We start from the raw sequence: 25,771 nt of genomic DNA, 5'->3' as shown, positions 1-25,771 counted from the left end.
TAAGCACCGTGCATATTAGCGATTTTCACCCCAAAGGCTCATCATGGTCATTAGAATCACAACACCAGTAAACCACCACTGCTCTTTGAAATAATAATTGTGTCCACTCAACATCATCACCAGGTTTATGCAATACATCACCCTTCCTATGCTCATACATTCGTTGTCTGAGGCTACACCAGCCTTGCAAAAAGGCGCGAAAGCCAGGGGGCAAAGTTCCATTCGCGCTCGACGGAGGACAAGACACAACGCCATCACACAAAAAGTCCGTACTCCGCTCAACTATAATTTAGGAGCCTTAAAATTATACTCTCTATGGAAGCAATAATTGCCCTGTTGCCTGGATCACTATTAATCGAGCGCTCCAATTTTTTCTCTCTTCCCATTTCAGCCTTGTCATGCAGTGAAGGAGTCTCACAATCAAAATAATTAGTTTACACTGAGGGTGCCGTGCTTCAGGAATTCCTATCCTGCGCTCAGATACAAGCATTTCTGCACGAATACCTAAAACAGCTTACTTCTTCATCATACCGAGCTCCTAACAACATCTAACAAACAAGCAGAGAAAAGCACTTCTCAGTGGTACCATGCGACTTTCTTCTGCACAAAAGCAGTGATTTGAGGAAAGAGCAGCAAGAATTGCGCGCACTTGTGCTTGACTTTAAAAATCGAAGCATACGCTAATAAACTAAGAAAAAGACATCAATTTCTGCTATCAGATAATTCTTGGTAATGCTACATACACAGCCGCATTGCCCTTGCGTAAAGAAAGCACAGGACACGGGCACACAAATTCCTTTAAGCGAGCAGGAAAAAGGCTTAGGACCTCAGGAATAATCGCAGAGTCACCACACATCGCTACGCGGCTAACACAAGATAACAACAAGATAATAGCGGCAGGTAAAATTGCAACACTGCTAAACAAGCCCCAACATGCCATGATGACATCGCAAACCAGGAAAAAGGCACGCACACACAGACATCAGCTCAGGAATGCACAAGGAGAGGTGCCTTATTGGAATTTCTCCTCATGCTCACATACCAGCATTTCTGCACAAATGCTTATAACTGCATACAGTTTACTCCATCAACATATCAAGGAAAGTGAATACTGACACTCAACAACATATAACAAAAAACAAATTCCATTCTCATGAACTCTCCTCTGCCGAGCGGCTTTCTCCTGCTCTACCTGGATGCTGACTTTTTCTGCTCACCTACATTCTGAGTAAAAGCAGTGAAAGAAGAAAAGAACCGCGAAAAAAATTACACGCATTTGTGCCCCACTAGCTGTAACTGCAAGAAACCGTAGCGCACGCTAATAAACTGAGAAAAAGACACCCATTTCTGCCAGCAGATAATTCTTGCATAATGCCACATACACAGTCGCATTGCCCTTGCATAAAGAAAGCACAGGACAAGGGCACACAAATTCTTTTAAGCGAGAAGGGAAAAGGCTTAAGTCGAACAGCTCAGGAATAATCGGAGAATCACCGCTTATCGCAACGCGGCTAGCACAACATGTCAGCAACAAGATATTAGTGAAGGGTAAAAACTGCAGCAAGAAAGACACTACTGAACAAGTCCAGACATGCGACATCGCATACAAAATAGTGCTCATTGGGGAAAAGGCCTAAGCCTGCGACAGAAAATCATAGAACATACACAACTTCATTTTTCTATTTCGCGTAAACTAAATGCGGTCTGCTTGGAAAACGACGCACACATTTTCTAAGGGAGCAGGGAAATATAGGAATTTCTACTCCATGCTCAGATACCAGCATTTCTGCTCAAAAACCCATGACTGCAAAATTAAGCACTGCTTACTTCATCAAGATATCGAACACCCAACAAAATCAAACAAACAACCCCACTTCCACTGATATAACACTATTCAGCTTTTACCAGGAAGCTTTCTTCAGCGTAAAAGTCGAGAAAATAAGAAAAGAGCAGCGAAAAATTACATGCACTTTTGCTCGCATAGCTATAAGAGAAGAAAATAAAATAACGAGGCACACGCTAATAAACTGTGACAAAGACACCCATTTCTGCTATAAGATAATTATTGCATAATGCTAAATACTCAATTGCATTGTCCCTGCATGAAGAAAGCACAGAAAAAGGACACACAATTTATCTTAAGCGAGCAGGGAAAGTCACTTCTACTCGGACATCAAGTCTGAATTTTTGCAAAGAAAACAAAGCTTGAACAGTGCTACGAACGTGACAGATACAGACTAACAAACAAACAACAACAGGACCGGCGTCGGGCACTCATAAAATACCCTGCCCAAAACAAAGACTTCACCAGGTTCGCGAGGCAATTCCATTAAAAACGCTCGTCCTATCCTGCAGATAGCAATGCAAATGCGACTATCCCCCGCAGAGGGCGCTAAGAGCGCGCGCATGCGTAGCGGACGCGGCGCGGCGCCCCAGTCTGTTGCTCGCTGGCTGTCGCAGAGAGCAGACATGCGCTCGGTTGCTCCGCAGTCGCCGCGCTCGCTCAGTTTCTGCATGGCTGTCAGGTGGAGCAGTCGCATCGGTCTGCGCTCCTGTTGTGGTGGGCTGATTTGTTGTGTAACTAATTGTTTCACCAACTTTGTCCCCGCTTTGTTTGCGATTTTCATGCCCGTGCACGTCGGGTGCTGGTTGCTGTTGTCCAGGCATCCCCACCATTTTCTATCTTCTTCTGCCTTGGGAACGGGAGTAGCACTGGCGTGATTCTTAATGATTTTGTCGTGAGATTAGTTGAGAAGGTAACTGCTAGGGAGTGCAGCTGCGGGGCTTTATACAGGAGAAAAAAACCATTACGAGTCAGTTCTCTGCCTGGCTGTCGGATGGAGCAGTCACATCGCTCTGCGCTCCCCGTGACTGCTGTTGAGGTGGGCTCATTTGTTGTGTAACTAATTCTTTTTGTTGTTAGCTATTGATGGTTAGCATATTTACTCTTGCTTTCCCAGCCTCTGTATTACGAGTGTTTTTCTCCTCGCATGTCCAGAGCTGTCCTAACCTGCCCAGACATGTCATGATGACGTCACAGCTGACGTCACAGGATGTCCGGAACTTGTGGTCATAGCTGCGATGCTTTGCAACCTGCCTCTGTGCTCCATCGCCCGGCGATGGTCAGCGGCCGTTCCGTACCGCTTTCTTCAAGATGGCGTCGTTGATCTTCAACTAAATTACTTCTCTCCACACTATCCCTATCTATTTTTTTCTTTTTTATGACCACGATTATCCGGAAACGCACTGGGTGGTCTGGACACGAGTTAGATGCTCCCCAATTAGTGTGATGACTCATTGGATGATGCTGATTAATGTGGGAGGTCCCAATTAGCTCTAATTGCTAAATAAACGTGTCCAGAAGCGTTGTAGCGTTTCCGGATAGTCGTGGTCATTCATTACTACTCTTCAGTACCTGCATCAGTGCCTTCGACATCTACTGACTGCGTGGACGAGGTTGCTCAACCAAGACATTGTCAGCATAGCGATGATGACGCTGACAAGCTCGATGAACCTTACGAATTAAGTGGTTCCATAAAGGTGGAGGGAGCGAGTTATCGCAGTGAGAGTTCAAATGGTGATGACACTGAAGACACTCAAGGCCGAGTTCCACGCATTCCTTCAGGCCTGTTGTGCAGAAACTTTACCCAATCAGACAACTACAAAGGGGAAGGCCATACTGTTGGTCCTACTCTATGTGGTGAAGGCTGGGCTTTCGTGGACACAGCTTGACGGTTTGTTAAGCCTCATCAATGCACTGTTTGGTGGTGATGTTCTGTCGAGACCCTAGTACACGTTTAGGAAAATCTGGCAGAAGCGGCGAGAACAGCTTTTGCAGCTGCATTATTTCAGCAGTACCTGCTTTGCTCACCTCGGAAATCGTGCAAGGTATGCAAAAGGCTGTGAATTCACGTGTACTTTTTGTCGTGAAGACCACACACAGGATAAACTACTTTTATCTGGACGTTTCTTCATCATCTTTGACATGAAGAAACGTCTGCAGATGCTACTGAAACACGTTGGGACAACCCTCCTACACTCCCTTCGTGCATTTTCTACACGGTCTTGGATTGGAATATACAGATGGTCAGTTGTATCAGGATGCACGTCGAAGACTCAAGATCAAGTGGAGTGACCTAACTGTTAGTTTTAGCAGCGATGGCTCACCTGCTTTTAAGTCGAGCAACAGCTCAGTATGGCCAGTTCATATACTGATATATGAACTACCAGTGAAAATGCGCTGCAGGAATGTCATTGTTTGTAGCTTATGGTGTGCAAAGGTCCACCCCCCTGTCCACCTTTTTTTTAGTGCATTTGTGCAGCACTTCGTCGGCATGGGGCCAGTTGTCTGGAAGACACTAAACCAAGTTGTGACGTCGGAAATTTATGCTATCTCCTGCATCGCTGATTCTCCAGCTCGTGCCTCAATCTTAAACAGGAAACAATTCAACGGCTTATTGGTGCAACGGTTGCTCATGGTGCCTCAAGAAAGCCGAGCTGGTGGATGGTATGGTATCAGTTTCTTCCTATGTAATTTAGCTAACTGATTTAAAGATTTACAATTTAGAGTCTGCTACAATTTACATTTTTACTTGTGTAAAGCACCTTCCTTGAATAATTTGAGGCGGCAAATTATTGGTAGTGTGTGGGTAAGGTGAAAACTTGTCCTTGTTTTGTGAATGCCTTCATAGAAATGTTATTGCATGATACAAACTTCGGAGGATGCTGTCTTCATTCCAAACTGCAAATGTATCTTATATATTTAGTTATGTATTTTCTCGATGCATGTTTGCTAACGATGTGGAATTTTTGCATTTTATTCAGCACACTCAAGTATGCAGAGCAACCAGGGGAATCTCGTATTGAGAGGACTCGTGACAGTGTCCTTCAAACGATGAAGCTCGCTGTGTTGCGAAAAATGGATGTTGACGGAGTCAAGGGACGAAGCCCTGTTGTCAAGCTGAAGGGACTGGATGTGTTCTGGGGAGCACCTCCAGACTACACGCATTATGTACTGACTGGTGTGACGAAACATCTCAGAACTCTGGCTGTCATCACCTGGACAAGGAAGCTACATTGGTCGGAAGGTGAATGCTATCAATAGCCGTATATGTGCTACTAGGCCACCAACATCTTTCACGAGTCTACCATGCTGCCTATCACAGTATTCACTCTGGAAAGCGTCTGAGTGGAACAACTGGGTTCTCTATTACAAGTTGCCTACGTTAAATGGCATACTTTCTACATCCTTTTAATGCATGCATCACTACTTACAGAAGAGCTATTCTTGCTTCTGCAGACTAGTGTCACAGAAGCTCATGTCAGAAGAGCTGAGTATTTGTTCAAGACTTTTGTATATGACACAGCAAGGTCGTACGGAGACCATGCCGTAAAATTCAATGTGCACCAACTCCTTCATCTTGCGAAAAGTGTACGTATGGTTGGACCACTGTGGGCAACATCAATGTTCCCATTTGAGGGCGGTAATGGGAAAGTTATGAGCCTCTTTTCGGCAGCTAAAGGAGTTCCACTTCAGATCGCTGAACATTTGGTCATGGACGACACACTACAAAGTATTTTGCAGATTTCCCCCTCTCTGGCTAAGTGCAGGCTTGTGCACAAAAGCTTTTGAAAGTAACAGAGGAAAGTGAATGTTCCCAAGGGCTCGGGGCAGTAAGGTGCGACAAATCGCTGTCAGACATTGCTGCTTCCTTACTTTTTGAAAGGATTGGCAGATGGGTGACAGTAGAACACTTTTCCAGGGCACGTGTAAGCAACATCATTATACATGCATCTGAGTATGGCCGCACACAAAAAACTTGCTCGTGCTACTTAAAGATGAAAAATGGCAGCTTTTATATGGTGCAAGAGATTTATACATTTTCAAAGGGAACAGTTTCAAAGGGTGGCGCTTCTTTGCAAGCGCTTACTTCTGCTACCTAGTGGATTGGGCCATGCTACGCACATCCACAAACGTGACCACCCTCCATCTCTTGAAGGATTGTGTGTATATTTAGATGATGATGTTGACTGTCAGGTGGTTTTTGTCTGCGTTGAGCAGCAGGGATATCTGTGTGAGCAGCCGAACATATGCGAGACAGACAAGACTGAGTGGCAGCACGCAGTTTTGCAACCTCAAAACGGTGCTTATAGAAGAGGCTGTGTAATTTATGAATTTTATGCAAACACATCCATACACATGTCATTCACAATAGTGAAGCTGAAGGAGCATAGCAAAAAGTGTTTTTTTCTCCTTGCGTCATTCAGCGATATTTCTTTGAAGTGACGCGAATAATGACTTTTTTGTATCCCGTTCCTTTTAACATTATCTTCTGTCTTTGCTGTATGCACAGTGTGTGATTGGACCTTTTTTATCTTGGAAGTTGATATTGCTGCCTGAATGTACTGGTCTTGTGTGGAATACAGTCTGCATTGGGCAAATAAAGGGACTACGCATTAATTGTGTACCATGCAAAGTTCATGATGAATATTGTGCTAATATATTGTGCTTGTGAATAAGTTTTACTTAATGTCTGTGCTACAAAATATTGTTTTTACCCGTTCTAGACCATTTCGGGAAAGCGAAACTGTGCACCGCAACCAAGTTCATCCTAGTGCATGAAAGGCCTTATGCTTTCGCCGCTATTATCCCGTTCTTCCAAGAGCTTCTTGTCATGTAAGTACCATGTACTCAATCCAGACTCCATATGCGATTTCATTAGATTCATGATTGACCGGCGGAAGTGTTCACGCTACTTGATGATAGATTTTCGCAAAGCACGAGTTGATTTCACGATCATATAATGCGCACGTCGTCATAGGGCACTGAGCTGCTATTTGTGTTGGAAACAGTAGAATTAGATGAAAACAGTACTTGCCGCCGTCACGCTTCAAAAAATAGTACTGCCCTCGTTCTAAAAGACGAAGAGGAGGCAATGAATGCTTTGAGATCCTCACCGTCGAACATTACAGAAAGCGGGTCTGAAGGGACACAGCAATTTCTGTTGTATGGCCAACTGTAACACGGGTTAATCACAATGCTTGCCGCCGTCACCCTTCAAAAAATAGTACTGCCCACGTTCTAAAAGGCGAAGAGGAGGCACTGAATGCTTTGAGTTCCTCACCGTCGAACATTACAGAACGCGGGTATGAAGGGACACAGCAATATCTGTTGTATTGCCAACTGTAAGACGGGTTAATCACAATGCTTGCCGCCGTCACGCTTCAAAAAATAGTACTGCCCTCGTTCTAAAAGACGAAGAGGAGGCACTGAATGCTTTGAGTTCCTCACCGTCGAACATTACAGAACGCGGGTATGAAGGGACACAGCAATACCTGTTGTATTGCCAACTGTAAGACGGGTTAATCACAATGCATGCCGCCGTCACGCTTCAAAAAAATAGTACTGCCCTCGTTCTAAAAGACGAAGAGGAGGCACTGAATGCTTTGAGTTCCTCACCGTCGAACATTAGAGAACGCGGGTATGAAGGGACACAGCAATATCTGTTGTATTGCCAACTGTACGACGGGAGAATCACAATACCTGTCCCGTCAAGCTTCAAGAAGTCACTAAGACGTCAAAAGACACTTCAAGACGTCCACTAGACGTCAAATAATACGTCTAACGTTACGCCACCTAGCCATCTAGCCCTAGACATCCGATGTCTATGTACCTAGCCGAGATTTAGACATTCTTTTGACCTGGATGTCTGGAACAGGGTCAGACACCTAACCATGTATTAGACGTGAAGTCTACAGCTAGACCAATTTTATCCCTCCATTCAGGCGACAGATCTAGGGTTATACATTTCTTGTACCTTACTTTAGCCACCCTTAGACGTACTTTAGACCATGACTAGTCCTGCTACCGTCCTGGCATGCATTCATGGAGAAATGTGATATAATTGATAGCAACATGGATCTCAGCATTGAGATAGCCGTGGGTGTGTAACCGTTTAATGACTATGACATGAGATGCAGGGAATAAACAAGCTGTGATCAGTACGCAGCCAAGTCCAGAAAGAGAATATGAAGTACGCGCTCTCCCGCTTCTTCGTTAGCCACCAGTGGCGCCACCACAATACCTCCCCCTTTAGATCGAGCCGTAGCGGTCGACAGGATGACGATCCCGTAAGGGGTAGCGGCGTACACTGCTGTCCGGTCCCGTTGCTTCGTTTCCTGGTGCCGACGTTGGCCTGCGAACGGGAGACGGTTCAGCTGATGTCTCGTTGTCGCCACAGGAGGTGAAGGTGTCATCGACTTCTGGGAATGGCAAGAGGCAGTCTGGTGAGAGACAAGAAGCAGGCGATGCCCTAGGAAGTTCGTCCTCCCAGGATTGAAGACTTCCCCTTTGCTTCAGATGATCTTTATGTACGCGATGCATCTTACCCTCAGCGTCTCGCACTCGGAATATAACCTTCCCCTCCTGGCCCACAATGGTCGCACTACTCCAGTGTCCCTTCTTGTGCGGGTCATGCATCCAGACACACGTGTTGGACCCAAAAGATCTGTCTCGTGCTCGTTTGTCGTGACATCGCTTCTGACGTTCCTTAGCGGCGACGTCTGTTGCAGGAGGAAATGAAGACGGACCAGCGGGCCGTACAAGATCCAGCACGGACCGATAATGCCGATTGTTGAGTAACTCACATGGTGGACGGCCTGTCGACGCATGTGGGGTTACCCGGTATTTGAAAACAAAACTTCTCAAAACCTCCCTGTCCTCCACGCTTGAACGGGACAGCGCAGCTTTTAAAGTTCGGACAAAGTTCTCTGCTTGTCCGTTCGACTTCGGATGATATGGAGGTGTCCGAACATGATGAATTCCTTGTTCCGACAAGAAACGTTCGAAAAGTTGACTGGTGAAAGGAGGGCCATTGTCCGACACCAGTGCCTCGGGAAGACCATTGTGAAGAAATATGTCTTTCAACACCTCAATAGTCTTGATTGCTGTGGTAGACACCATGCGTACCACTTCTGGCCACTTGCTGAAAGCGTCTACTAAGACAAAATAATGATTCCCATGCAGCTCTGCAAAATCAGCATGCAGTCGACACCAGGACTTCTCTGGTGACTCCCACTGATGAAGTGGCACCGGAGATTCTTGTGCCGCGACGGATGCACATTGATCGCAACGTCGCACCCTTGCTTCAATATCTTTGTCAAGACCTGGCCACCACAAGTATGAGCGGGCGAGCATTTTCATTTTGGTCTGTCCAACATGACAATCATGTAGAGTGTCCAGCAAATCCGCTCGATACTTCTCCGGAATCACGGTGCGTAGTCCCCAAAGGACACATCCTCTGTGAGATGACAGCTCAGTTCGCTTCTGAAAATATATGGCAAACTGTGGCTCCGGATTCTTTGGCCAGCCATTGACAATAAACTCCAAGACTTGCGCCAAGCAGTGATCTTTCTGAGTGGCGTCTGCGATATGCTCAGCGGTGACTGGCAGAGTAGACATATGAAAGTCGTGTACCGCGTTAATCTCTTCGTCCTCGACGTTGAAAATTCCTCGCTGCATTTGCTCATCAAACGTCAAATCGGGGCCCTCTGGAAGCCTGGATAGTCCATCAGCATTGGCGATGTTGTTCGAAGACTTGAATTGTATATCAAACGAATAGCTCATGAGGATGATTGCCCACCGCTGTAGACGACTTGCTGTAGTAACGGGAATGCCTTTTTAAGACCGGAAAATCACCGTTAAAGGCTTGTGGTCTGTGAAAAGCGTAAACCTTCGCCCCCACAAATATTGGTGAAACTTCTTGACCCCAAAGATAATGGCGAGGGTTTCCCGCTCTATCTGAGCGTATTTGGTCTCAGCTGGTGTCAATGTCTTTGATGCATGTGGAATCGGTCGATCTTGGCCGTTAATACGATGGTAGATGACTGCACCAAGCCCTTTCGAAGAAGCATCCACGGCCAGGAAGATCTCCTTGCGCGGATCGTAGTGTGTGAGAATTTGGGCAGAAGTGAGCATCTTCTTGATTGCCTCAAACGCATCCACGCAAGACGCCGACCATTGCGATGGCACAGATTTCCTGAGTAAATTGTTAAGCGGAGCGCAGGCGTCCGCCAACGAGGGCAAATACTTTGCGTAGTGCTGAATCATGCCGAGAAACGCCCGTAACTCTGACACTTGCGTGGGAGGAGGCATGTTCAAAATTGTCGACACCTTCTTGGCAGATGGTCGAAATCCCTCCGCTGTAACAACATGTCCAGGGTACACGACTTTCATATGTCTACTCTGCCAGTCACCGCTAAGCATATCGCAGACGCCACTCAGAAAGATCACTGCTTGGCGCAAGTCTTGGAGTTTATTGTCAATGGCTGGCCAAAGAATACGGAGCCACAGTTTGCCATATATTTTCAGAAGCGAACTGAGCTGACATCTCACAGAGGATGTGTCCTTTGGGGACTACGCACCGTGATTCCGGAGAAGTATCGAGCGGATTTGCTGGACACTCTACATGATTGTCATGTTGGACAGACCAAAATGAAAATGCTCGCCCGCTCATACTTGTGGTGGCCAGGTCTTGACAAGGATATTGAAGCAAGGGTGCGACGTTGCGATCAATGTGCATCCGTCGCGGCACAAGAATCTCCGGTGCCACTTCATCAGTGGGAGTCACCAGAGAAGCCCTGGTGTCGACTGCATGCTGATTTTGCAGAGCTGCATGGGAATCATTATTTTGTCTTAGTAGACGCTTTCAGCAAGTGGCCAGAAGTGGTGCGCATGGTGTCTACCACAGCAATCAAGACTATTGAGGTGTTGAAAGACATCTTTCTTCACAATGGTCTTCCCGAGGTACTGGTGTCGGACAATGGCCCTCCTTTCACCAGTCAACTTTTCGAACGTTTCTTGTCGGAACAAGGAATTCATCATGTTCGGACACCTCCATATCATCCCAAGTCGAACGGACAAGCAGAGAACTTTGTCCGAACTTTAAAAGCTGCGCTGTCCCGTTCAAGCGTGGAGGACAGGGAGGTTTTGAGAAGTTTCGTTTTCAAATACCGGGTAACCCCACATGCGTCGACCGGCCGTCCACCATGTGAGTTACTCAACAATCGGCATTATCGGTCCGTGCTGGATCTTGTACTGCCCGCTGGTCCGTCTTCATCTCCTCCTGCAAGAGACGTCGCCGCTAAGGAACGTCAGAAGCGATGTCACGACAAACGAGCACGAGACAGATCTTTTGTGTCCAACACGTGTGTCTGGATGCACGACCCACACAAAAAGGGACACTGGAGTAGTGCGACCATTGTGGGCCAGGAGGGGAAGGTTATATTCCGAGTGCGAGACGCTGATGGTAAGATGCATCGCGTACATAAAGATCATCTGAAGCAAAGGGGAAGTCTTCAATCCTGGGAGCACGAACTTCCTAGGGCATCGCCTGCCTCTTGTCTCTCACCAGACTGCCTCTTGCCATTCCTAGAAGTCGATGACACCTTCACCTCCTGTGGCGACAACCAGACATCAACTGAACCGTCTCCCGTTCGCAGGCCAACGTCGGCACCAGGAAACGAAGCAACAGGACCGGACTGACGATCCGAGGCTGCAGTAAGTTGTAGAGACGTTTTAAAACGTCCGGACTGAGTGACGAAATCAAAAGTCCACATTTGTCCGCGTCGTTGATGACCCTTGCTACTTGAAGCGCTGCCTGGAACCGAATCTCATAGAGCTTCCAGTCCTCCCTCTCCGGATCGAACGTGCCGGGACTTCGAAACCGTCGTACTGCATCGTCAGAGGCTGCTCCCGACGTTGGCGTCGTTGCCGATTCGTCCCCTTGCATTTCAGTCAGAGACCCGCTCTTCGCCAGTTGAGATAGCCGTGGGTGTGTAACCGTTTAATGACTATGACATGAGATGCAGGGAATAAACAAGCTGTGATCAGTACGCAGCCAAGTCCAGAAAGAGAATCTGAAGTACGCGCTCTCGCGCTTCTTCGTTAGCCACCAGTGGCGCCACCACAAGCATAAACATTTATTCACAGTAAACCACACACGAAGTCTATGGTACAAAACTCAGTCTAAAACTGGATTGACTTTGCTGCGAAGCAGGCGTCTTGTGTTTTGACTGACGAGTGTTGAACTGGCAGCAGGATGTTGATGGCCACCTCCTTCCTTTCTTCCAATGAGTGATTGTTGGTGCTGCAGCACTGCCTCCAATAACTCACTGTGGCTAGAAAATAGAACAAAACATGTCAGAAAGCATTATGTAGCCTGCTAGTTTTATCTAGTTCGTTCAGTGGCTGTGCACACTCTTTCACGGGATGCTTGTCTGGCCACATAAGAGCAAAAACTGTATCAACACTGATCTGAGAGACACATAAAGAAAATAAGCTGCACGTACAAAAATCACAGGACTGTTACAGCTACACAACACGAATTGCAGCAGCAGCTTAAAATCTGTTTGTGCGTGTCTGCATGATGTGGACGCTGCCAGGATCTTAGGGAAACGAGGATGTAACAGCTGTCGCTGTGAAAGACACCTGGTGAAAGTACATCAACGTGACAAGCGTTTTCTCGTGATGCACGACCTTACCTGGCCGAGAAGCGACTGTGAAGCACTCCATGATTGGCGCAGCACTTCCATCACTGCATTACGCCAAAACAACAACTGTGCTACTCTCATAACTTTGGTGCAAGAATTCTGTACAGGATAAGAATAAACACTGTGTATATTATAAAAGACAACACAAAGCAAGAGCTGTATCACCACGTCAAATATTATAAGGTTTATTCACATGACGTCATCCGCAGGAGACCGCCACTGTCGCTAGCAGGCAGATGTGCTGCCATCGGCCACCTTATTGTAGGTCCCATCCAAGCCGTTGCCCATATTGTACTCACCGTACATCGGGTGTGTGAAACTTGTTGCTCTGTGATTTGTAGAATATCCAAGCAATTTCCATGTTTTCGGTGTTAATAGTGACCTAAAAAGCATAATGCAGCGAGCAAATGCAAGGACGTAACATTGAGGGACCTATAGTATGACGCTGAGGTGACTTCAGTGAATAAACCCTTTAGGAACTCAAATCTTGCACTACTGCCAGATAGCTGTTTGGGTGAAGTAAGACAGACTGACATAGTCACGCTGTTCTTCATGCAATACCAAGGATGTTTCGAAACGACTAAGCACAGAAATACTAGTTTTGTACCGTTTGATGAATATTTTGTCTGCTGCCCATACATGTTGTGCGGTTCTTTAGCAAGCTTCTGGCAGTCCTTTCTTCTACATCGCACTTCCCTACTGACTTTCACAGCATCTGAAAAAAAGTTCGATTTCGTTAACCACACAACAACCATGTAAATGGAAAGCTGTTAGAGCCTTCCACCAACTGTATTTGCAATACTTTGTTTACACAAATTTAAAGAGGGTCCCTCTAGAGTAAGATTGGGGCACATCGAACATCAGGAACATTGGAGGACAACACAGTCACACGTCAGAGACAACTGCTTCCCCTTACCTCACAGGGAATTGTTAAGCTTATGTGCAAATAGATGTTTTGTAGGGTAGGCTACCACTATTTTCATATCCACCGGGGCAAGATACTACAAGCACCTATAAAAACAAAAATGCAGTTGTTATGAAACCATGATATGCAAATAAAGGTACTTGCGCAAAATTTTCAGAGTGTGGTTTCACTATCAGCGAAAAATGCAACAACCGAAGTCGGGCTGACATGACAATGAACTAACCAGCATTTATGTTTCGGCGTGTCCGCCCTGCTATCCGTAACTGTCGACTTTCGTTTACTCAAGACTTCAACAGTCATCGAAAACTCGTGAGTCTCGATGGTTAATTAGTGATACCGTATTTTTTTAGCACCAAGACGAACCAAGGCACTTACTGAAACATTGTACTGCCGAACATACAACTTTAATCACTACTTTGAATGCAAGTGCAGTCAGGTCAACCCACACTTCCAATGTGCTTCAATCGGTGATACGAAGCCGAAATAGATAAAGGAAACGATATTCCGATATTATGCCACGCATATCTACTACATGCGATTTGGTACACAGAAACAGGCACATACTTTTAATGAAGAGCGAGCTCACCCTAAACTTGAAAGCCAGAGAACAAAGAAACGCTGTCCACCACAGTGTACTCTGGAAGCTCTGCTGCGCTTAAAAGATTTTATCACTGGACAGCACGGCGTATGTTCTCGCTATGTTCAAAAATTGCAAGACAAAACGTGCGGGAGATTGGAACTTTGAAAGATTTTCGTATAACAACCACTGGAGTGCAGCCATCACGACCCAACTGCTACCCGTTGCGCGTCCGGAAAGTTTGAAGTTTCAACGGTTGAAACTGAACAGGTTCGAACTGGTTGGATGGATGGGTGGTGATTGGGTAGACGGGCAGACGTCATTGACTTTGCTTTAGCTCGTGCTTATTGAGTACTTATTTTTTGTAATATTCTTTAATTTCCGTGGCCGTTGATTATAATTGGGTGGCGGAGGTTAAATGTTAAATAACACATATACCAATCCAGCGGAAGCGACACCGACATCATCATCATTATGCCATCGCCATCGTCGTTGCGGCGACGAGTGTAGTATTTTGGTGCTGTGTGTGTTGAAGATCGCTGTTCCTTTTGCACACAATTTATCAATGCCTTTGCTACTGAGCTGCAGGTGTGCCTAATATGTACCGTATTGCCTGTTCAGCGGTTTCAAAGAGATACTATGGGCAGTTCCAAGATTTTTTGAAGGGTCCTGAAATCCCTGAGACATGTCAGATTCCAGTTTACTGCTGCAGCTGTGTAGCTTGTGGGAAAATGTTATGTGCAGTAAACAAACATCTGCCATCTGCTGCGCACAGTACGTGCAAAGTGCTTCTGTGTTTATGAAGCAATGTTTTATAGTGCTGCGCTGAACGATCCGTCGGAGTCGTCGACTTTTTTATTGACATTTAAGTGGTTCCATAATTTAGTTGCTGATTTCTTTAAGTTGGTGTAGCGTAGTATTCCGCAGGGGAGTTACTGACGTACAACATTAAAATTTACCAGCAACAGTAACGCCATCAGGAACGCTAGTTCAAGAAACATTGCCCCGAACAAATGCCGGCTTTCGTTAAGAAAAAAGATATATATTCAGTAAAATAAAATATTACTTCACGGCACTTAGATTCTGGTAATATCTTCTAGTTGTGGATAGTAGTAAGTACTGACCACGTTTATCCGGAAACGCACATCTTCGTCTGGACGCCATTAATTAGCAATTAGAGCTAATTGGGACCCCCCACATTAATCAGCACCCTCCAGGGAGCCATCACACTAATTGGGGAACGTCTATCTCGCGTCCAGACCAGTTGTGCGTTTCCGGATAATCGTGGTCATAAAAAATAAAAAATAGGCAGAAAATAAAATAAAAAGATAGAAATAGAGTGGAGAGAAACAATTTATTCGAAAATGAACGATGCCGCGGCGAAGAAGCCGCTCCGCAACACCCGAGTGACCAGCGCCCGCCATGTTGGTAGTTTGCACCCAGCAGTTGCAGAGATCGACGACAGGTGGCCACTTAGTTGCAAGGCATCACACCAGATGGCACCACCATCATAGCTCTAGATGAGAAAGACAGAGAACAAGATACTAGCGGCAGGTAAAAATGACAGCACTGCTAAACAAGTCTAGGCATGCGAGAGAAGAGGTCTAACCGCTACTGCTAAAACAGCACGGAGAAAACAGTACACATCGGGGAAAAAGGCTTACGGGGACGATCGCTTAGGCCTAACCTCAACGTCACAACACTATGCAGCTAACACAAGGCGCGAACCACTGGGCACACATCGCTAAACATGCGTCAACACGAACAAAAGGCTTGCTCACCGCAAAACAAGTCTAAACATGCGAGAAAAGGCGTAACACGAGCGCGGTCAAATCACTCGTTTGTCACCGCTAAACATGGCAAACATACGAGGAAAGAGGCTTACGGGGGCGATCGCTTAGGCCTAACCTCAACACTACGCAGCTAACACAAGGCGGGAACCACTGGGCACACATCGCTAAACATGCCTCAACAGGCTTGGACACCGCAAAACAAGTCTAAACATGCGAGAAAAGGCTTAACACGAGCGCGGTCAATTCACTCGTTGGTCACCGCTAAACACGGCAAACATACGCGAAAAGGAGCGCGTCAAATCACTCACCTTTTTCCCCGCGGCGACTTCGAGGCAGAAACTGAGCGAGCGCGGAGAACACACGTCTGCTCTCTATGAGAGCCAGCCAGAAACTGAGCGAGCGCGCGGAGCGCACGTCCGTCTTCCGCGACAGCCCGAGAGAAACTGAGTGAGGCGACGCGCAGTGGCAGCTATGGATGCACGCGCGCCCTCTGCTCCACCCGTCCGCGCATGCGCGCGAGCGCTCCTAGCGCCCTCTGCGCCGCCCGCGGGTGTTTTCGGTTTCGGCTCTACGCTGCGCGCGCGCTCCTAGCGGCGACGGGTGGCTTTTGAGTTTCGGTTTCACTCTTGCGCGCGCGCGCGTTTAACTCTATAAAGGCAGCGCGCTCCGCGCTCGCGTCATCATTCTGACCGATATGTGGAAAACGCCATGTGTGGTTTATTCTCCTGCGTTTCTCGTCGTCGCAAGGAAAAGACAAAAAAACGAAGAACTTAGCGAATTTATTCGCGGCATCGTGGAGGAAGCCTTTCAAGTCCACCGCCTGGAATGGTTGCAAGCGCGTCAAGAAATGTGTCAGGACAAGATGAAGACGCTCGACCGCGTCTTAGCGGCGGACAGACTGGCGAAAAAGAAGTCCAACTTTAGCCTGGATAATCTGTATTGGGAACGCAGTTCCGATGTAGAGGACGACGACGACGACGACGTGTAAATAAAAGCGATGCATTTCTCTCCGAGTCTCAGTCTCTTCTTTCTCTTCGTGAAACGTGTACGCACGCAACATGTCTTCCCCCGAACCTTTTCGTTTCAGTCATCCTTTTCGCTGTATCTTAAGCGGCCCATCCATGTGCGGCAAATCTACGTTCGTTGCTAACGTGCTGAGGAACCTGAATGACGTGGTGGACAAGCCTCCGTCACAAATATTCTACGTGCAGAAATATGCTTCGCCGAGCATGCAGGACGAATTCGGGGACTCCGTAAAATTTACCAAGGAGCTACCGCGAGAGTGGGACACATCGCGCGCTACGCTGATCGTCGTCGACGATCACATGACCGACGCCAGTTCCTTGAAGGAGGTGACCGATCTTTTCATTCGGGGTTCTCACCACGCCAACGCGTCGATCTTCTTACTCGTTCAAAACATCTTTTTCGACAGTAGCCATTTTAGAACAATATCCTACAACGCCAGTTACGTCGTCCTGTGGCGCACCGTGCGCAGCGTGCACCAGATGGAACATTTCGGCCAACAGCTATTTGGCAGAAAAAGATTGGAGTATTTTCTGGACGCATATAAACAAGCGATGTCGTCGCCCCACACATATTTACTCGTGGATCTTCACAACTATACGCACGAGGATCACAGGTTGCGTAGCAATATCTTTCCGGGAGAACGTCAATATATCTACGCTCCGAAATGAATCTCCGCCCTCACCTCACTTTACTCAAAGTACTCTCCACTCTACCCCCTCCACGCCGTCGCGACGTCTTGAGACGTTCGTCCTCGTCCAACATGAAACACCTCTCCGAAATTTGCGTTAATGTATTGAACGGAAAGGTGGCTCTAGCTCCAGATACGTTTGTGCGTTTGAAGAAGCACAAACGCTTTTTACGACGGCTCGCCTACAAAAAGATTCACAAGAATCCGCAACGTTTGAAGCGCTATCTGTCTCAGCAGCGAGGACAGGGCGTTCTTTCGTCGGTGGTTCCTCTCCTGCTTTCCGCCGTGTTGAACCTTTTCGCCAATGGCCAAGAGAATTGAAGTGACCACCTCCTCCATCGGAAACATTATTTCCTCGAAGGAGAGTGACGACGTCAAAGTGAAACTCATACTGCAAGCACTGTATCGCATACTTAAGCAGTACGGATTTGACCCCTACGACAATAAAAACAAGGCGTCCGACGCTACAAATGACTTTGACTATTCGCTCCTCTCTCCAGAGGTGGACGAAGAGGAAGCGGAAAGGGTCGTCTCGGAATTAAAGAAGGTTCTTTCTTGGGATCGCGAGGGTTGTGTCTCCGTGTCGGGCAAGCCCATCAGACACTCCTCCGTTTACAAACTCGTCAATTATTTGTTGCAACGTAAGACGGGAAAGAAACCTTCCTAGTTCCCCAAAGTCTCGAAACTATTGCGTCTGATTTCTCTACCCAAATCTCGCGAGCCTCAACAGCAGCAGCAGCAGCAGGCCTCCATTGCGTGGACGACTTATGGAGGGATATGAGAAACCAGAGGGTGGTTTGGGGGTGTGGAACGCTATAGAAAAGAGCATCACTTGAGCAAAAAGAAGGCTCTCGCCATTCTCAGAAAGCTGGATGCCTACACGCTCCACCATCCGGTCAGAAGAAAGTTTAATAGGAGACGCATCATCGCGCTCAAGATCAACGACGTGTGGCAAATGGATCTCGCCGATTTTTCAAAATACAAGAGATTCAACGGTGGCTACCGCTACATTCTCGTGGCAATCGATTCCCTCTCCCGCTTTCTGCGCACCCTCCCACTAAAGACGAAGCGCCCCGCCGAAATGAAAAGGGCCATGATAAGACTTTTTCGGGGAGGTAACGTACCTACACGCATCTTTTGCGACAGAGGCGGGGAATTCTACAACAAGACAGTCAAGGAGTATCTCTGACGAAAGAAGGTACACATGTATTCGACCTTCTCTCCAGTAATCAAAGCATCGCAGGCAGAACGCGTCATACGCACTTTACGCGACAGAATATTCCGTTATTTTAGAGTAACGGGAAAATACCACTTCGTTTCCGCGCTTCCCACGATCGTGCGCGGCTACAACAACACCAAACACAGGACTTTGGGCATCAGCCCGTCCGAAGTCACGCCCGAAAACGAATTGGAGCTGTTCAATAAGATAAATGGGAAGCCCGTCGTACCTTCCGTGAAAAAGAAGCTCAAACTGGGGGATAAAGTGAGGGTCCTACTACACAGAAAAGGTTTTCATAAGAGCTCGGAAGGGAGTTGGTCGCCTCAGATTTTCACCGTCTCCCGCCTGAGAGATACCTCTCCTCCCGTCGTACACCTGGAAGATTACCGGGGTAAGGAAGTGGACGGATCTTTCTACCCGGAGGAGGTACTCGTCGTAACCCGAGACGCCAATCAGCCTTCGCCAGTAACGAAAGTGCTGAGAAAGAAGCAAGTGAACAGTCAGAGCTTCTCCTTGGTTCGCTGGTTCGGTTACGACAAAGAACACGACAGTTGGGTTCCGAGCAGCGACGTGGTCAAGATTGGGAAATGATGTCAGACATCTACGTCCACCTGCTCTCGAACGCCAGCATGGATAAGTTTCCCTCGAATAAACTCAACGCCTTCACGGTAGCTTTCGATAGTCCGCTTCAGCTCTCGAATCGGTATAAAGTCGGTCTGATGGATCTCAGCATAAGTAACGATTTTTTAAATATCGGGTACGAAAGGCAAGATGCGAAAATCGAGGTTTCTTTCGAGGACACGGTCGAAGCCGGCAGAACTTTTCGTGTCACCTCGGATCTTGAGAGGGATTTGGGAAAAGCCCTTTCGGAATTCAACGTTTCTTTCGCGTACAATAAATCGCGATACGACTTCGTCTTACCCGTGGACGTGAAAGCCGTCGAATTGGACCCTCGGCTCGCACAGGCGCTCGACGCCTCGCTAGCGTCCCGCGAAGCAAGTCGTGCGGTGAAACCTCCCAAATTGAGCGAACGCGAAGCCACCTGCATCTTATTGGAGCACGTCGCACCCGTCGCTTTCGGCGACGTCACTCTGAATTCGGAAACCACGTCCCTACGGAACACACTCAACAAGTATTTCCAGACGCACAAGCTGGACGCCTCGCTAGAATTCGCGGATAACGTCTATTCGCTGAAAACACCGAAAGGGTTGCACATACCGGAACCCTTTGTCAAGCTGCTACATCTCACACCCGTCGAGGGACACGAAGAAACGCTACGCGTCTCTCTCCCCGTAGCGCGCCAATTTTCTTTCACGATCAAGACGCAAATTTCCTCGATCTTTGCAAGTACATCTGCCTCCCGGCTATTATGCGACGCCGCAAGCACTTCTAAATGCGATTAACCAGCGCGTAGGCGAACGCGCGCGCTCCAGCTTCGACGGAACCGAACAGAAATGTAAAATTCGGCTTTCCGAGGGCACCTCCACCCTAAGACTTTCCGAGTACCTGGCCGTGCTTTTGGGCTTCGAATCGCGTACCGTGTTTACGGGGGAGGATGCCACGAGCTCAGTCGAGGTACTCCTGGAACCCCCGTTTCACAACATAATCGTCTACACGGATATCGTGGAACCCACGTACGTGGGGAGCGGGAAAAAACGATACTAAAAATACTACCTTTTTATTACAAGAAAGACAAGCACGTCGTCACCTACACGTTAGATAACATCCAGTATTTTAACCTGTCTCAATTCGAAATTCCCTCAGTGACGATCGTTCTCGCGGACGAAACGGGAAGACGTTTGCCGTTGCGGTCCAAAGGCAGAACCAATTTAAACGTTGCATTTCAAATATGTACCGTAATTCCCCAAAAATAATTCCCGTGTACACGGGACCCCCTTTTCCAACGAGGGGGCGGTGCGTTGAGCAACATATCCAAGTTTATCGTTCCCATCTGGCAGCAAATAAAACCGATCGCCAAGAGAACGTTGAAGCGCTTGGCGCGGAATTTGGCCGAGGGCGAAGGAATATCGCGCGCAGTAAAAAAGACGGCCATAGCAACGGGGGAGAGACGTGCTGGATTCCATGGAGGGGCTCTGGAAACAACAATGGGAAGAAACGCCGCAAACGACAACAAAAGGCGCCGACACACGACGCACCTGCAGATATCGTTGGTACGCCGTGAAGGTCACACATCCGCTGCGCGCGCTCCGTCATGACGTCAACAAAAGGAAAAATACAGACGCCGATCTGTCTAAACGAGTGATGTGATGATATTCGAACCCCCTTCCATTCAATACGGCGTGGAAGATACTTCGTACCAACTCTTTTATCCGGTCAACGGGGTAAATAATTCCGTGATCGAATTTTCTATTCAAAATTTGCAAAGGGCACACTTGGATCTCTACGGCAGTTTCGTGTCTTTGACCGTGCGCATTGTTCGCGACGACGGGGAAGAAATGGACGAGAAAGATTCGTTTCCGAATAAACCACCTGTTGAGTGGCATGTTTAAGACGGTCACCGTTTATGCGAACAACAAGCTCGTCAGTTCCAACGAGTTGTACGCCTACAGGAGTATTTTGGACGTCATGCTTCATTCCACGCCCATGGCTCAAGAAACAGTGCACGCGGCTGGACTTTATGTCGAGGACTACGAACATTTAAAGGACGATTACGACGTCTCGTCTTGCGGTCCGAAACAACGTTACGAAGCGACGAAGGGTGGAAAATACTTTAACCTGGTCGGACAGATCAATACCGACCTGTTTCAACAGCCGCGCCTGATGGGACCTGCCGTCGAAATTCGCGTCGTTTCCTGTTAAACAACGACGAATTTAAACTCGTATCGGTCCCCAAAGACAAGAAAACGTACAATTACGAGGTGACATTAAAGAAATGACGTTACACTTGAAAAAGGTGACGCTCGCACCCTCCCTGTTTTTGGAATACGAGCGGGCGGCTTCAGACCACGCCGGCCATCTACGTGTTACGCGGATTGGAAACCAAGGTGCGGAGCTTGAGTGCCGGGATCTTGGACGCTCACTTTGAAAACGGTTACCCTGAAAGGGTACCTTCCAAATTATGCGTCGCCCTGCTCGCCATGTCCGACTTTCTCGGCGACATCCAAACGAACCCCTACAAATTCCGCCATTACGACCTGTCTCATTCGATGCTCTCCGTGGACGGCCAGCAAGTGCGAGCCGAGTACGACTTTCAGAACGACCTCGTCAAAACTTCCCTACTTTAACTTCTTGCAAGAACTGGGAGAGAAACATTCAAGTATAGCTACGAGCGATTTAAAACGAACGGTTTCCTCCTCTACTTCAACTTGGACGTGGACAGTGTTCTTCATCCTTCGCTTTGACGAGTGGCGAAAAGGAAACGTTCGCCTGCAACGCTTCGCTAAAGCCCGTCCACACGCGGTCAACCGTCCTCTTTGATTTCCGAGTGTCCCAAGCTCATGTGCGTCGACAAGGACCGGTACGTCACCTTCCCACAAGAAAAGATGTATGAGAGTGACATCTTGGAACCTGTCCCTGACCCCCTCGCTTCCCGCATGCTGAGAGGCAGTTTGCGCTTCCGACGAAGCCTTCGTTTTACGCAAGCCCGGCTATTTAATCATCAATACCGAAGAGCGAAGAAAGCGCGGACAGCACTGGGTGCTCTACCTGAAAAACTACGACGGGTCTGCCGTGTTTTTCGACAGCTACGGACTTCCCCCCATCGAAGCAAACCTTCGAAGGGACTTTACCTGCAGTGGACGAGTATAACGACAAGTGTATTCATCGCCTTTTTCGCCTTACTGCGGGCTTTTTTGTATCTACGTAGCCACGCGCATGTCGAAACGGCTACAGCTTGAAAGAATTGTGTATCCATGTTTTCCTGTAACCTCGAAGAGAATGACGAAACAATAAAACGTCTCCTCGTGAGCGAACTCGTTTCGTAAAAATAATCTATTTATCACGACATCCACAAGACCCTTGCGAGACAATCTTCCAACGTGCTGACCCGACGCTCACCGTCGTCGCCGGTCTGCACCGTGACTGTCGAGGGATGTGTGGAGAAACCAGTAGCGACGGACGATAGGTCGGTTGAAACCCGCGTTGATGAGACACGGTCGACTGTCTCTCCTCGTCTATACTTTTCCAACAGCTCGAGCTTGTAGATCTACGAAACGCTTCATTTCTTGTGCAATCTTCCCACTGACGGTGAACAGACGTAAGGGTATCGTCTTGAGAATCGAGCGAAAGTCTCCCTCGCAGCTATCGCCGTGAATATAATCGCGTAATCGCAGCAAGTCCCGATACATGCGTGTTTGCACAAAGGTGGCAAACCTCTGCTCGGGCGTCATCATGACTGAGACGGAATGAGAGCAGACAACCTTTTTTTATTTCTCGTTACACATGAATTAGGCTTCCAGCTTTGGTTTCGTAGCCGGGAAGACAGCCCAAATACGGACGAAGGGCTCGAGTCTAACCAATGGCTGGGGTTTCTCGACCAGAGTCCACCGCAACGACAGGTAGTCAGTCGATCGCCGATTCGCAAAAAGAAGGTCTTTGGAGGAGGCTTGAAGGTAGGACCAGGGGTAGATCTCTCGTCAGTAGCCATTCGTAATCTGCAACGAAAGGAGTGTGAGAAACGCGTGTTTTTTTAAAACTCAAACACACACACGTACAATCTTCTTCAGTCACAGAGTGACACTGATGGTCCATCTTCTCCATCTTCCTTCAATAGTCGAAGTCCTTCGCAACGTACGTCGAACGGTACCGTCCGACAGCCGAGAAACGGGCGAATCAATCGGTCCGTCCAATGATTTTGCTCTGAAAAAATGTGAACGATTATAGAACGTATTAAAAAATAACGAGGAAGCGTACCTTTGGACCACAATCCACCGCAATTGGTGCAGAAGAAGTGGGCGCTGCCAATCTCCCGAAATGTGTGAGGCGGGAAAAAACCGACTTCACGCGCAGCAAAAGTGTTGTACACTGGAAACGAAACTCTTCAAACATTTCGGCGATGATGACGTCATGGGTATTACTCACGAGGATCTACCAAGCTGATCATGATGGAATGACGATCGACCATTCGCTTCGTCATTTATAGTAAAGCTTTGCCTCTCACTCTCTATGACGTCATTGAACGTGTTTCGAACATGTTAAGACGTGTTTGAACATGTTTGGACACGGGCGGCGAAGTCGCCCCTGGACACACTCGTTCCTCTCTCTTCCTCTTATGACGTCATTGAACGTGTCTGAACATGTTTGGACGTGTTTGAACATGTTGTGACGTCACTGAACGTGTTTGAACATGTTTGACGTGTGTAGACACGAACCCCGCAATACGAAAAACGTCACGCAGTACGAATTAGACTGGTGGTTAGTGTGTCGCGCCCAGTGTAGAAGGATCCTGGGTTCGAATCCCACTCTGGGTCTTCTTCGTCATGTACAAGTCGTCCCAGAGTGTTAGCTAGAAATTAGTGTAATGTTTTATTCAACGTCGATGGTATCATTGTCATATGCGACATCGCAAAAAGGCGCGAAAGACGGAAGGCGGGGTGGTCAAAGTACAGACGACACCGTCGCAATGCGAGGAGGAGGAGAGCGGTGTAGCGACTATAAAAGGTGCGCTGGTTCTACGACGATTGATCGAAGCCCACGAGGGGCATCCATCCACGACACGAGGCGTTTCGTGGAGCAAAATGTAAGTTGACCGTCTCTGCTGTGAGAGTGTGTATTCTCTATGTATGACATTGTTTTTCAGGACTGATAGCCGCTGTCACCGCATGACACTGAACACAGGAACTCATCCCATCCTCTCTCATCATCATCAATCTCAAGCGTTTCTGAACTGAAGGGAAAAGTAGCATTGTGTTCGTGAGAGGAAATCTCGTACTGATTTTGTTTGAACCGCAGTGCCGCGCTGTCTCGTATGTCAGTACGACCCCATCGATGCCATGCTCGTGGCCGTAGAAAGAGAGCACGAAGCTAGAATAGAGAATCTCGGTAACAGCCCAGTCGTCCTTTCAGATGACGACGACAGAGTCAGTAGTCCGCCTTTCGAATACCAGAAACGGACGACGACGAACGTACCCCTAGATGGGCAACGATCAGTTGCAGACGAATTGCTCATGTGGGAAGGGGATCAGTCGTATGCAGATTTCATTCCACTGTCTGTAGGGTTCGAGATGAATCCCCAGATGCAAGCCCCAGAATTTCGATGGGAAGATGACCCCGTGGAGGGTCGCAGAATCGTAGAATTACGAGAACACGTCGTAGAGAATCATCCCTCCGTCACGGAGAGACGATTCCTTCCTTTTTTTTGTCACAGATGAGGCATTTGACGGAACGGCTACTAGGTACACGCTTCTCTGTTCCCCGCACGACGACAACTTTGATGATTTGCGACTCTATCTACCTAGCATAGCTCCTGTAATCATGCGCGTCCTGGAAGCTTATCCCATGCCTTTCAAATTTTGTCTGTGCTCGAAGGCGCTCATGGTTAAGGACGGAGCCGACGGGATAACCTTCGCACCTCCTTCACGTAAACCTTCACATTGAGAGTGGTTTATAACCGTCAAGAAATCGAAGACGCGTTAAATGCTGCCATCGCAGAGTCCTCGCAACGCGTCGAAAACTATTCGAGAGAGGGTCGGGCTTCACCTCCAGAGACGTTCAATGTGTCGACCTAAAAATAGTACGCTTAAAACCGAAGCGGATTGGGTGCACGATCGAGCTTCCCGAGCTGCTAAGAAGAAAAACAAAGACTCTCACAAACGTCAAACTTCCACCGAATCACGAAAACGAGTGTTTCAAGTATAGCGTGCTGGCACTCTTGCATCCGTTAGAGCAAACCAAACGATGTAGATACCACAAGTACATGAATCCTTCGAATCCGGAGACGCGCGTAACGTACTGGCCGCCCTGCTTCCCAGTCACTTACGAAGACATTTCCCTGTGGGAGAGAAAAAACAAAATCTCCGTGTACATCTACGTGTTC

General features: G+C 47.7%; 1 protein-coding gene across 2 annotated transcripts in view; it reads left to right on the top strand.

Annotated features, from left to right (window-relative positions):
* Nucleotides 1-25,771, top strand: part of LOC135371279 (uncharacterized) — a 404,777-nt gene that overhangs the window by 216,812 nt on the left and 162,194 nt on the right. For both annotated transcript variants that reach the window (XM_064605383.1, XM_064605382.1), the window contains exon 6: nt 6,568-6,676. In XM_064605383.1, coding sequence (XP_064461453.1) covers nt 6,568-6,676 — 109 coding nt within the window. The remainder of the gene's footprint in view (nt 1-6,567; nt 6,677-25,771) is intronic.

This window comes from Ornithodoros turicata, chromosome 10, assembly GCF_037126465.1.
Source record: "Ornithodoros turicata isolate Travis chromosome 10, ASM3712646v1, whole genome shotgun sequence".
Taxonomy (NCBI): Eukaryota; Metazoa; Arthropoda; class Arachnida; order Ixodida; family Argasidae; genus Ornithodoros; species Ornithodoros turicata.
This window is presented reverse-complemented; position numbering and strand designations above follow the sequence as displayed.